Source organism: Theobroma cacao, chromosome 6 (assembly GCF_053813885.1).
Source record: "Theobroma cacao isolate CCN51 chromosome 6, ASM5381388v1, whole genome shotgun sequence".
NCBI classification, from domain to species: domain Eukaryota; kingdom Viridiplantae; phylum Streptophyta; class Magnoliopsida; order Malvales; family Malvaceae; genus Theobroma; species Theobroma cacao.
This window is the reverse complement of record NC_142644.1, coordinates 31,194,681-31,207,053: the sequence shown is the minus strand read 5'-3', so window position 1 is coordinate 31,207,053 and position 12,373 is coordinate 31,194,681. Positions and strand designations below refer to the sequence as shown.

The 12,373-nt window shown below is 39.1% G+C and overlaps 4 protein-coding genes across 6 annotated transcripts; 1 reads left to right on the top strand and 3 right to left on the bottom strand.

Moving 5' to 3' along the window:
- The first annotated feature begins 222 nt into the window (after positions 1–222).
- On the top strand, positions 223–4,122 carry LOC18597206 (glycosyltransferase BC10-like). 3 transcript variants are annotated; one of them, XM_018123978.2, is made up of 11 exons: positions 223–388; positions 496–776; positions 861–977; positions 1,072–1,172; positions 1,285–1,356; positions 1,526–1,607; positions 1,969–2,049; positions 2,439–2,480; positions 2,747–2,806; positions 3,010–3,156; positions 3,486–4,122. In XM_018123978.2, the coding sequence occupies exons 2-11, from the start codon at positions 504–506 to the stop codon at positions 3,663–3,665; spliced, it is 1,155 nt and encodes a 384-aa protein (XP_017979467.2). In that variant the 5' UTR covers positions 223–388; positions 496–503; the 3' UTR covers positions 3,666–4,122. The 3 variants fall into 3 exon arrangements, with proteins under 3 accessions (XP_017979467.2, XP_017979468.2, XP_007026150.3); XM_018123979.2 differs by having other exon boundaries at positions 481–776; XM_007026088.3 differs by having other exon boundaries at positions 476–776.
- Positions 3,972–5,429, bottom strand: LOC18597205 (peroxidase 29-like). Its single transcript, XM_088807702.1, has 3 exons — positions 5,195–5,429; positions 4,649–5,006; positions 3,972–4,557 (listed from the first exon to the last, which is right to left on the bottom strand). The coding sequence occupies exons 1-3, from the start codon at positions 5,408–5,410 to the stop codon at positions 4,160–4,162; spliced, it is 972 nt and encodes a 323-aa protein (XP_088663828.1). The 5' UTR covers positions 5,411–5,429; the 3' UTR covers positions 3,972–4,159.
- Positions 5,430–7,369: 1,940 nt separating this feature from the next.
- Positions 7,370–9,782, bottom strand: LOC108662624 (Tetratricopeptide repeat (TPR)-like superfamily protein). The gene has a single exon (XM_018123976.2). The coding sequence runs from the start codon at positions 9,737–9,739 to the stop codon at positions 7,505–7,507; it is 2,235 nt and encodes a 744-aa protein (XP_017979465.2). The 5' UTR covers positions 9,740–9,782; the 3' UTR covers positions 7,370–7,504.
- Positions 9,783–9,914: 132 nt separating this feature from the next.
- LOC18597204 (Putative pyridoxal phosphate-dependent enzyme, YBL036C type) lies at positions 9,915–12,069 on the bottom strand. The gene is made up of 7 exons (XM_007026085.3): positions 11,716–12,069; positions 11,508–11,574; positions 11,194–11,240; positions 10,937–11,024; positions 10,516–10,649; positions 10,331–10,429; positions 9,915–10,235 (listed from the first exon to the last, which is right to left on the bottom strand). The coding sequence occupies exons 1-7, from the start codon at positions 12,004–12,006 to the stop codon at positions 10,161–10,163; spliced, it is 801 nt and encodes a 266-aa protein (XP_007026147.3). The 5' UTR covers positions 12,007–12,069; the 3' UTR covers positions 9,915–10,160.
- Between the last annotated feature and the right edge of the window lie 304 nt (positions 12,070–12,373).

The window sequence follows — 12,373 nt, the reverse complement described above, 5'->3', positions numbered from 1 at the left end:
TTGAATATTTATATTATAAAAAAATTTAAAATAATTTTTATCTTAATTTCTGTAAAAATTAAAAAAAAAACAAATAAAGACCAAAAAATAATAAATTATAATTCTTTGAGTGCACAGTGTAGCTTCTGACTCAATTAAATGGGGATGGGCCGCCGACCAGCCCAACAACTGGCCCAAAATCAGGCATATAGTTTAAATAATCGTACGGTGACGTTTGAGATGGCGGTCTGTCTGTAAGGAAGAGAACATGTACTTGGTTCCCAACTTCCCTGTTCAGCATTTGGACCAGAGAAGAAGACAGCCAGCCGCAGGAAAACTCCACACACAATTTCTGAATGCCTTCTTTTTCCTGTCTGTCTCGGTCAAAACGGTTATAAGACCGTTCAATGTACTTTCTCTCCCTTTCTCTTGCTGAATTGATAAATTTTGATCGATTTTTGGTAATAATAATAGGAAAGATGGTGTTTTTTTTAAGCCAAGTGTGATCGGTCGCAGGAAGAAGCATGATGAAGAAGCTCCCAGCTCCAGTACCAGCGCGCCAAGTCCTCTGGTTGGGCTGGAAACTCGTCATCCTCCTCTCCGTCGCCCTCTGCTTCGTCGCTCTCCTGCGACTTCATTTCTCGCCCGACCTCTCTTCCCCGAACTCTTTGTCTCGTCCCGCCCGCGTGAGATCTCGAATCTCTGGCGGTACGTTCGACGGTATCCCTAAGATCGCCTTCCTCTTCCTTGCCCGCTTCAACCTCCCTCTCGATTTTCTCTGGGGCAGCTTCTTCGAGGTCAGTTCTGTTCTTTTCCCCTCCTTTTTCCTACTCCTTTTTGCTAAATTTCAGCAAATTTTTGATGTGGGGACTTTGTTACAGAATGCTGACGTGGCCAATTTCTCCATTTATATACACTCGGCTCCTGGCTTCGTGTTCGACGAGTCGACTACGCGGTCGCTTTTCTTTTACGATCGGCAATTGACTAATAGCATTCAGGTGATTACTAGCTGAAAACGAAAAACAAAAACAACTAAAAATAAGAATTTTGATTGGTCAAAGCTTCAATAAGTGTATGTCACGTGCGTTGCAGGTGATATGGGGAGAATCGAGTATGATAGAAGCAGAAAGATTATTGCTTGAATCTGCTCTTGAGGATCCAGCAAATCAAAGATTTGTTCTTCTCTCTGACAGGTTTGTATTGTTTAACTTAAAATTAGTTAGTTTTTTCTGGGTTTAACTTATTATAACTAATTGAATAAAAAGTATTTTTTTATAACAATTTGACAAATTTATATTTGTGCAGTTGTGTCCCTCTGTACAACTTCAGCTATATATACAGATATCTGATGTCTTCTTCTAGGAGTTTCGTGGACAGGTAGATGGCGAGCCTTTTTCATTCTTGAGGTGCCAAGCATTGATTTTTATTTTTATTTTTTAATTTTGTGCTTATGGTTTTAATTAAAATAGAAAGAAAGAAAAGGAGTTGTATTTGTTTTAAGCTGGTTCTGGTCTTTATTTGAAGAAATTAAATTTTTGTTTTGCAGCTTTCTTGATGCAAAGGATGGGCGTTACCACCCAAAAATGTCTCCTGTTATACCGAAGGAGAAGTGGCGAAAAGGATCTCAGGTTATCTATTTTGTGCTATGATTTTACATTTAAGAAAGATGAAAGGAAAGGTGGATTGATCTCAGACTTCAAATTTTTAAAAGAACCTCTTAAAAGCCCTGTCTAATTCGTTGTCTGAAACAGAGGATGTTTTGAATATCTTGTCTCTTATCTATCATATGTGTTCCGTATAACTGGCTCTAACTTTGAGAACTGCTGTTGCATTAAAAAGCTATTTGCCTCTTTGTCCTGGTTTCAGAGCCAACTTATTTCAGCAGCCAAATGGATGAATTGCTCATATTTGTGTCATCATCATTGTGCATTTGTATGAGCTTCAGTACACTTATTTATTGTGTCACTTGAATTTCACTTGTATTCGCAGTGGATCTCTTTGTTAAGGAGTCATGCAGAAGTCATCGTAGATGATGAGGTTGTTCTTCCAGTCTTTAAGAAATTCTGCAAGGTATGCAGTTGATTGTCTAATGATTGCATTTTCAATTGGACATCGGTCCTTGTTATTGCTAAATATTCCTATCCACAATGAATCTCCTTTTAGAGGTCATTTTTCCCCTTCTTCTTTGGCATGTAGTGCTGCTGCATAAATGCTATGATAATATATAGGTCTTCTTTTGTTGATCTACTGAATTGCTTACTGAGGGTTTGTGGATGTTTATCAAACAAATTAAAGCTAGGTAAAAAGGAAACTTTATTCTAAAATAGTCTTCTAGGGTGTCTACTTGATGTCATACACAACTCCCTATTAGTGTTTTTCAATTTCTTGTTATCATGTGCTCATAAATTGGATCATACAGAGCTTGAATCTGAAATTTGGATTTGCTTCTTGGTTTGCAGCGACGCCCTCCTATGGACACTGGTAAAGGAAAGCTGAATATTGTAAGTGAGTTCAATCCCCTAATGAATGCAACTGGGCTCACTGGTCACAGCCTTTTTTACCTCTTTGAAATGAGAATCGGGGGCTAAAATTATTAGGTTCAGTTTTAGTGTTCTTTGTTATGTTATTGTTACATCTTTGATTTAGTAGAGAGATCTGATTTCTGTATGTGGTGTACTTTTCTTTAGTTATGCAAATACCCTTCAGTGTTGTTTCAGATATTGTGATTGATAATGTGTTGATAATTTCTATTTAATTGATTGGGCAGAAACTTCAAAAGCAGCACAATTGTATCCCAGATGAACATTACGTGCAGACATTGTTTGCGGTAAGTAATGAATCAGTTGTCCTATTCCTACTTTCTTTCCCCCACAATCTTATGGTTTTTTTTCTTGGCTTTTAATGGTCTTAGTCGAATTCTGTTGTTGAATAAGTAAAATTGGTCTCTTCAGTCTTATATTTGGCTTTTCATGATTTGTTATATTTGGAACCACGTGTTCTAATTAGTCCTTGTTTCTCTCTTCTTGTTAGATGAGTGAGCTTGAAGGTGAACTAGAACGAAGAACACTGACCTATACCCTGTGGAATCAGTCTGCCGCAAAAATGGATAACAAAGCTTGGCATCCTGTTATGTTCAACTATGCAGATGCAAGCCCAAAAAAAATAAAGGAAATAAAGGTTATCATTTTGCCTCGTCTACTGTTTGTTGCTTTTTACATGGCCTGGGACAAGTTATAGGATGTATTGGCCTGATATTTTTTCATATGAATTCTTCTACTTCAACAAAAAATAGAAAATTTTAAGTAGTCTTGTTAGTTAAGCTTTGATCTTTATGATTCTCAAGTTTGCTTAGCCGTTGATGATGTATTGATTTTATAATCTCTCTAGATTGATTTATTTACTGAATGAAACCTTATTTCATATTGGGCCCCTCTTTTGGGTCCTTGTTTTGCATGTTTATGTCCCCAGTTTCTACTAATGCTTTATTGTGTTGCTTAATTGAACAGGATATCAACCATGTGTACTATGAGAGTGAATTCCGGACAGAGTGGTGTCAAACTAACTCTACATCTGTTCCCTGCTTTTTATTTGCAAGGAAATTCTCCCGAGGAGCTGCCATGCGCCTCTTGAGCGAGGGGGTGGTTGGCCCCTTCGAAGCCTCTGCATTATTAGGCAATTCCTCATGATCTGCAATCACAATTTCTTGAACAACTCTAACTCTCAGCTCATCAACTTCTAAAATGAAAGTCGGGTGGCAAGCAGAATGCCTGCTAAAGTTTTGCTGATATACCACACTATCATATACGCAGAATAGCTTTTAGTTCAAAACAGAATATCATGACTCAGATAATGCTGTTTGACTCAGAAGATAAAGAGTTGGAAGATCAGAGATATTGCAGGAGTAGGATACACCATTGCTGGAGCAGTATCATAATCCAATTAAATGTTCGGAGAAGTCTGATTGATCATACTGTTCACATGCTAGGAAAAGCTTGACAATTCTATGACATCTTCTATAATTATTTTTAGTGTAACAACTCCATAATTACAATGTTTATAGATATTCCAAATGAACAGCACCAGCATTTGGCCTATCTAAATATTAGTTAGTCATGTTCTAGCATGACTTAAGCTTTACACTTATTTTGGGATTGAATGCTACTGTTTATCGTTTGTTTTCTTAGTTCACTCGGTTGCATTTCCTTCTAACTTGCCCCTTTTCCTTCGTAAGGACATTCGAGGAAGATAGCTTCACGAATGCAGAAGAAAATACCTGGAAAAAATGGTTAACGTTGGCAGCAAACTGTCTGACTATGGGTGCAGTGCGTGGATCTCTGGAAATGCTTGAATCAACAGTGAAGAGGCCCTTTCCCATTAAAACATCTCTGAAATACAGGTTATCAAAGATCAAGGGAGTCTTGTCGTTGGGCACAATGGTGAGGTTGGCTAGTGGAGTTTTGGTAGGGCAATACAATCTGAGCAAGCCCTCAAAGCCAGGATTCATCGGGTCGTCAGGATGTCGACCATATAATCTGCCCGCGATGTTTATGCAGTGCCCACCTCCTACGGTATGCCCTCCTGCAAGAAAAACATTAGCAAAGTCACAATCATGGAGATCATAAAACGAAAAGCTTTCTAGCTTTCACTGAAGCTCGGCCTGATTCATTACCCATGATGGCAACTGATTCCTCGAGGTTTAAGCCTTTAGACATGAAGATGTTGAGTAGTTGATCGACTGTTATATCAGGTGAAGGAAGATGGGTATCAGCTGCTTGGCGACTACAAGTGGTAGAGTCCTTTCTTCCAAGAGGGATCTGAATATTGGGTCCTCCCGAGAGTGAAACTGATTCCTTGGCTGCCAAGGCAATGATATCTGCACAAGAGACCTGCCCTGGACACACTGCTTCGAGTATATATTTTATATACTCGATTGTTTCCAGCTTTCTAATGCCAAAATTCCTTCCAGAAACAACTTCAGAGTTGCCTTTCAGAGCTCCAGAATCCAACAGGATTGATGCATCACATCCCTGTAAATATACCAATAATAGAAAAAGTGAGCTAAGTGGCTGCGAAGAAGCTTTGGGGTCAAGGTTGACTGGCACAGTTAGCACATCCAAGACTCTCGACCCAGAGTAGATAGAAAGAACCATGGATCGCCATTAGCCATTAAAACCAAGGCTTTTTAGATGGTTAGAAGAAAGAAGACATGAAATACCTGAACTTGGCAGTCGTGAAACAAGAGCCTGAGGAAAGCAGCCGGTGCAGTGGGGTCGGTCAAAACAACCCCGAGCATAACTTTTCTCGCAATGTTCTCCACGTTCGGACATGAATACTTGTAGTAGTCATAAGCAAGCTGAGCTTTACAAACTCCAACCAAGATCCCTACCCCTAACGCTGTTCCCAGAAGCAACATAAAACAAGTGTTCCTCATCCTCTCTTTTCCACCCCCAGTCTCTGAAGTAGGCAAATGCAAATGAAATATAATATTAATATACAAAAATGTGATTCTGGGAACGTAGCACAGGGATTGACCTTACCTTCCATCCTGCTTATTATAATAATGGCTTTTTGAGAAAGCAAGGACTCAAATGCAATTACTGAGGTTGGGCCCAAAATTCAACTTCTGATATGCAATAACTGTCCTCAAGTGATCCCCATTTGTACCTTCGGTGCCAGAAAATCTTTGTATAAAAATATATGCAATGTATACTTTTATATTTATACAGGTGCGTGGTATTTTACTAGAAGGTTCCCTATCACCTAAAGATGCATACAGAAAATATTAGACTGTGCATTTGGCACATGGTGATTATCATGCTATATATCAATCGAGTTTTACGATTTTATTTAATAAAAAAAATCTCATAAATTAAATATGATATGAATATTTAAATATTCAATCGTATTTTAATAAACAACTAATATGAATTGTGAAATTCACCACTTTTTTTTAGAGATTATAACAATGATTATTTCTACTCTTTATTTTAAAGAATATCATTCGAATCTTGTTTCCTAAATTAAAAAAAAATTCAATTGAGAAAGAAAATTTCCTTTGGATTGAACTGCTGGAGAGTGACAGTTTTTTGATTCTTCCGAGTTTTGACAAATTTAGAGCTTGGTGGGTCTGTGTTAGGTGGCCTTGGAGGCCCATCATGCCTCGTACCTCAAGTCTCTATCTCATTTAGGAGTGAGCAAAGTCGGTTGTGGGTTGGTTTTAGTCGATTTTTCGTAAAATCGATCAAAAATTTTCACCAAATTAATCGATCGAACCGCAACCCCCTCAAAATCGATTTCGATCGGTTTTTGCGATAAACGGGTAGATCGATTTCGATGTGATTTTAGGAGACAGTGGGCTCCATTTGATTTGAGTGAGAAGCACCGGTAATAGGCACCAATATGACTGTATGAGACGACTGCTGGCCTAGGGTTCAGCTAGAGAGGCAGGAGGTGGCAAGGCAAAGGAGAAAATAAGGGGCGTCGGGCTGTCGAGGGAAAGGGAGAAAATATGAGAGTTAGGCTCCAACGGTCTGCAGAAGTGAAAGGTAAGTTTTGGGTTTTTGAGGACGAATTTACTCTGTTACCCTTATGGGTAGCGAAAGGGAAAGTATGTAATGAGGGACATTTTTATACTTCCACCATCCATGAAAACCAAGACAATCACCGGCCAGTTATTCGATCGGTTCGGGAGGGAAGGAGTCCCCCCGAGAGCAAAGCCGATCAGCCGACGAGGCCAATTGGCATGACCGACGGTTGCAAATAGCAACCGTCGGTTACAAAAATCGACGGTGGCGGTTGGTTGCATCGGTTGCAACTGACCGCTGCACACTCCTAATCTCATTGCTTGGAAATTTGTCCCAGCACAGGGTCAAAACAAGTTGACAGTTGGGGAAAACTTTCTAAATCTGTTATTGCAACATCCAATTTTGTATAACAAATAAGGAAAGGATTACATGTGATTCACCATATACCCCGGAAAAAAGTCTTAGCCCTCATGTGTGTGGATGTTTCAGACTAATTTATTACTGCAATTAATTTTTTAGAATACAGAACTATATCAGTAAATTCCAACCTTGGAAATTAATTCGATCTTCCTACCCGACCACCGAACGCTAAAATGTTCTTCAATTTGACAGTAGAAATTGAAATTTATGATCCCTAATAAATAAAGAAAAGACCTATTTGGGTTTAGAAGCATTGAAGCCAAAAATACCAACCTTACTTCACTGCCAGTACAGTCCCATAATGTGTCCTGTCGTACATATTAACCTTTGCCATTGTCACCGCTTTTGTTGTGTTCCAGTGTCATTTTCATCTCTCTGTTCTCTCCCTGTTCACGGAAGTTGAACAACTGAGTACGAGAATCTTGTTGCTGTTCAGTTTTGACCAAGTGAATGCACTCAGAGGCATTTAATATCCTGATTAATTGCAAGGAAGCAGAATAGGGAACATCTTCTTTGTAGACCTCTTTGCCAACAGTTTATGTTTAAAATACTCGACAATTTTTCTCATTAAACCCATTCATCTACGACTGAGTTTCTAAGAATATATCAAGAATTTGATGCATCTTGAAGTTCATGCACACTTCACTCATTTCCCAGCTCAAAGTTTTCAGTGTTGCAACTATTTCTTCATGTTTTGGATGTGCATTTTGACCAGACAAAAATGAAGTAACTGTACCATGCAGGTCAATGAAACTCCATCCTGGTAGTTTTCTCAAGCCAAGAGACCTCATTTGGGACCATGCTTCCCCCACGCTATTCCATCTACTCATGGAAGCATAACAGTGTGCTATCTGAACATAGTTCGCTGCACTTGCAGGCCTCAACCTGATGACATCTTGGGCAATAACATCACCAAGTTCCAGGTTATCATTTGCCCGACAGGCATCAAGGAGTATGCTTAAAACATCAACAGCGGGCTCTGAAAAGTTCCCCTTGTAGAAGTTGTAAGCTTCCTCCACCCTTCCAGCTCGACAAAGGAGATCAACAATGCAAGCACGGTGCTCAAGTTCTGGTTGAATCCCAAAATCTCTAGCCATTGACTGGAATATGCTCAGACCCTCATCCACAAGCCCATTGTGACTGCAGGCAGAGAGAACTGTAAGGAAAATCACCTTATTTGGTTCCATTCCAGAGTGCAGAAACTCAAAATACATGTTTAAAGCCATCTCCCCTTTGCCATGACTACCATATCCTGCAATGATTGTGCTCCATGAGATTAAGTCCTGTTGTGACATCACCCTAAAGCACTTAACGGCAGCGTCTAAATCACCACATTTACAGTACATGTCCACCAGAGCTGTATCCACCAAGATGCATGGCCTAAGACAACTTCTAATTACAAAGTTGTGGAACCACTTTCCCTGATGGAGAGCCCCAGTAGATGCAGAGGCTTGAAGCAGGGTGACAGCAGTTAATGAATCAGGTTTTTGAAGGGTTAACCTCATTTTATTGAAGAAGAACAAGGCTTTAGATAAATGGTCATTTTGGGCACATCCAGAAATTATTGCATTCCAAGAAACCAAATCCCTTTTATTAATCCTCTCAAAAACTGCACAACTTTGCTCCAAATGACCACACTTGGCATACATGGTAACCAGAGAGTTTTGGACTGGAATGTCTATTGTCAATCCATGCCTTAAAATGTAAGCATGGATGGAGGTCCCTAAATCAAAAGAACCCAACTGTGCACATGCAGCAAGAGCACTAGTTAGGGTGGCAGTAGATGGCTCTACTCTTGACTTCATCATCTGATAGAAAACTGTCAGTGCCTTGTCCGCAAAATTATTTTGCACTAGCCCAGAGATCATTGCTGTCCATAAAACCACATCTTTTTGTGATACCCCTTCAAAAATCTGATATGCAGCATCAGTTGTCCCACATTTTAAATACATAACCATAAGTGCTGTTTCAATATGCGCATCTGAATCAAACCCACTTCTTAAAATCTGCCCATGCACCACCCTTCCTATATCAAGCGTACTCTGCGCTGCAACAGCAGTAACCAAAGAACCAAAAGTTTGCTGATCAGGTCCCATATTTTCTATCTTCATTGCATATAAAAGTTGCAAAATTTCTTCAACATTCCCTAACTGAGCATAACCTGAAATCAAAGAATTCCATGAAATTTTATCTTTTTGGTCCATCAATTCAAACAAACCTCTTGCTTCCCCAATGCTCCCACATTTACTATACGCATTTAATAACGAATTTCCCACAGCTATATCGGACTCAAAGCCATATAAAACCGCACATCCATGCAAAGCCTGCACTTGTGCTACCTCCAATGCTCCAGAGAGCAAGCTTAAGAAAGTAACCGGACTAGGCTCAACCCCATTGTATCGCATTTCATTAAGCATAGAAAACGCATTGCCCACGTCACCACCACGACCATAGCAGCCAATGATGGCAGTCCAGGGAACAACATCTCTGTTTAGCGTTTTATCAAAAACCTTGCGAGCGTGTTTCGTGTGACCGAATTTCGAGTAAAAATTGATCAAAGAAGATGCAGTGTAAGAATCTGAAGAAAACCCACGAAGTATAACTTGTTGGTGTACGGAAAGGCCAATGGAGAAGAGGTTTAGAGACGTGCACGCTTTGAGGAGGCTGGGGAACGTGTAGGAGTCAGGAGTGCTAGAGTTGAGCATGGTCGTGTAGGTGACGAGGACTTCATGGTAGGACCCTTGTGACGAGAGGTTGTTGATGATGGAATTGAAGGATTTAGTGCTGCTGGTAGGAACGGATCTTATTTTGTTCATCACTCATCCTATCTTTTTGAAAGGCACCCAAAGTTGAATCTTGGGAAGGTTTTACAAAGACTAGTTCTTTGCTTGTATGTCTAGTTCATGGTTTATACCCGTTTCATCATGTTAGTAAGGTAAACGCTACACCAAGCCAGAGGGTTAAATGTTCAATTGAACTACAAGAATTGAATTTCAGATCAATTGAATACAGTTTATTAGCATCATTTGGATGGAATAAACAAGTTCCATGGCTTCCAAGATCAGTGTACTTTCTCATTTTCAATATATGGTTACAACCACCGTACAGGCTGGGATTGAACCACATCAACCCAGTGTAAAAAATAACATCCTGAGGATCGAGTTGAGTACAACCCTTTCTATAACAATGCAATGACGATCAAAGGAACGTGCTTGTCATGTAACTAGTAAGCTAGTTTCATGTTTTCTTTGGATATTCCCTCGCCCCAAAGATGGTTGATCCAATTCTGACATTGGTACTGCCCATTTCAATCTGCAAAAACAATGAGAGAATCCATTAGATGAACAGTCTCTCCTGCCCATTTAAAAGAATGTAATGCTAGATAGTAATATGAAAATAATCCTTACAGCTTGCTCAAAGTCACCAGACATGCCCATTGATAGTTCACATTGCTCTTCAGGTATTCCAAGTGCCTTGCAGACCTCACTTCTGCAATTTGCTAATGTCTGCCAATATCAAATTGTCTTGTAAGAAAAATAAAGAAACACTCAAAAAGAAGTAAAGATAAAACCAAAATAGAAAGGGCAACCACCATGAAGTTCTCTGGGGTTGATGTATAATCAAGCATCCCAATTGTCATCAATCCACAAAACTGAAGGTTCGGGCAGTTCAAACTAACATGTTTCACAAGTTCCACACAACCTGAAGGCTCAACACCAGATTTTGCTGCAATGATATGAAGCAGAGCAATAATCTCAGAACACACTAACTGAAGGAAGTAAACTACAGGAAAGCAACCTAATCACACAGCATATTCATCTCCAATGATCAAGAGTCTTTTTCTACTATTTCTAGCACCATACATATAGAACATAGTATAGAAATAAAGGCTGTAAAAACACAACCAGTTTTATCTGGTAAATTCGATAACAAAGTCATGGGAATAAGTTTGAATATGCAACCCTTAATACTACAACATTATATTTGATGCTAACATGATATAATAAACTTACATTCCTCTCCACTGGTATTCACCTGGACTAAGACCTTCAAAGGCTTTCTTTCAAAGCTGCCAACTACACGATTAAGATGATTTGCAATCTGGCACAAAAGAAAAAGCAAGGTGCTCAGTGATGACTGATGAGTGATGAAAAAAAGAACAAATATTTGACTGCATTATGACCAATGTTCTCGACATTATCAATCAATTGTTATGCCATAATGATTATTGATATGTAGGAACAGAGTGCTTTATAACACCTTAACTTACCTTCTCATCATCTACAGTCTCCACCATCGCAAGGTTTGGCACTCCAGCTGCACAACAATGAATGATAAGTTAATACAATCCACACATTTCTCTCCAGAACTACAAGGAAAACCAAGTGAAGTAGAAGTTCTCTTTCTAACATGCATGAAAAAGGGGCAGCTTTTAAACTAATAAACTAAGATGTGAACATGATTCAAATCCCAAATCAACAAAACACTGTTAACCCACAAAGAAAGTAGTACTAATCTTCCAACTGTTTTAGTTCCTAGAACAAAAGGGTAAGCATTGAATTTCCATCTACGAATCTTTCTTACCAATCAAAGGCTTCACTTTATTGCTCTGTAAATTCCCAACGAAATGCCACTCAGTGTCACCTGGAAGCTGCAATTGCACAATAAAAAACGGTTAATAACAAAAAAGGTCTCTAACTTTGGTGTTTTTCATTCTAAATGAATGAACAGAAAATCACTTCTTGTATGCAACAAACACTGACAAATTCGATGCTTTTACAAAAAAAAGAACCTGAGGGGCTTTTTCGACTAGTTCTTGGACGTAATTTTCTCCGAAACAGCGATGACCAGCGTCGTAGACTTGGCGAAGGATAGAGACGGGTTTCGTCTTGCTGACGGCAACCACGCGGATCCGCTGCGATTCCCTACCCGACCGTTCAGCGGCCTGGTGGACTCTCTGGAGTACAGACCGGATAGCCGCTGCTGCCACCCCATCCATCGCCGCCGATGAGGCTGCCATCTCTGGTTCTTGTTGTTTTCGTTGTTGCAGGTCGTTGGCCTCGCACTCTTCTGGATTGTTCATCAGCGCTTCTTGTGATCGTGTTTCCCTCGCTGTCTTTTTCTTTCCTTTTCCTCAGTTCAGCGTCAACATTAGGCAAGACGGTTGCGTTTTAAGCTTGGGATAATGCGGTGCGTTGGATCATGAATAGTATATATTTTAAATATATTTATATAAATATTAATAATATTTTTTAAATATACCTCAAAAATACCTTCATTTAAATCGAAATAACCAATTAAACAAATTGAAAAAAGTAATTTTCGATTATTTTTTATTTTTTATTATAATTAGATCAGTTTCAATTATTTTTATAAAAATTTAATCATTTTGATTTTTGATATTATAAAACCGAACCAATCAAATGCTCATTTTTAAATATTATTTAAGT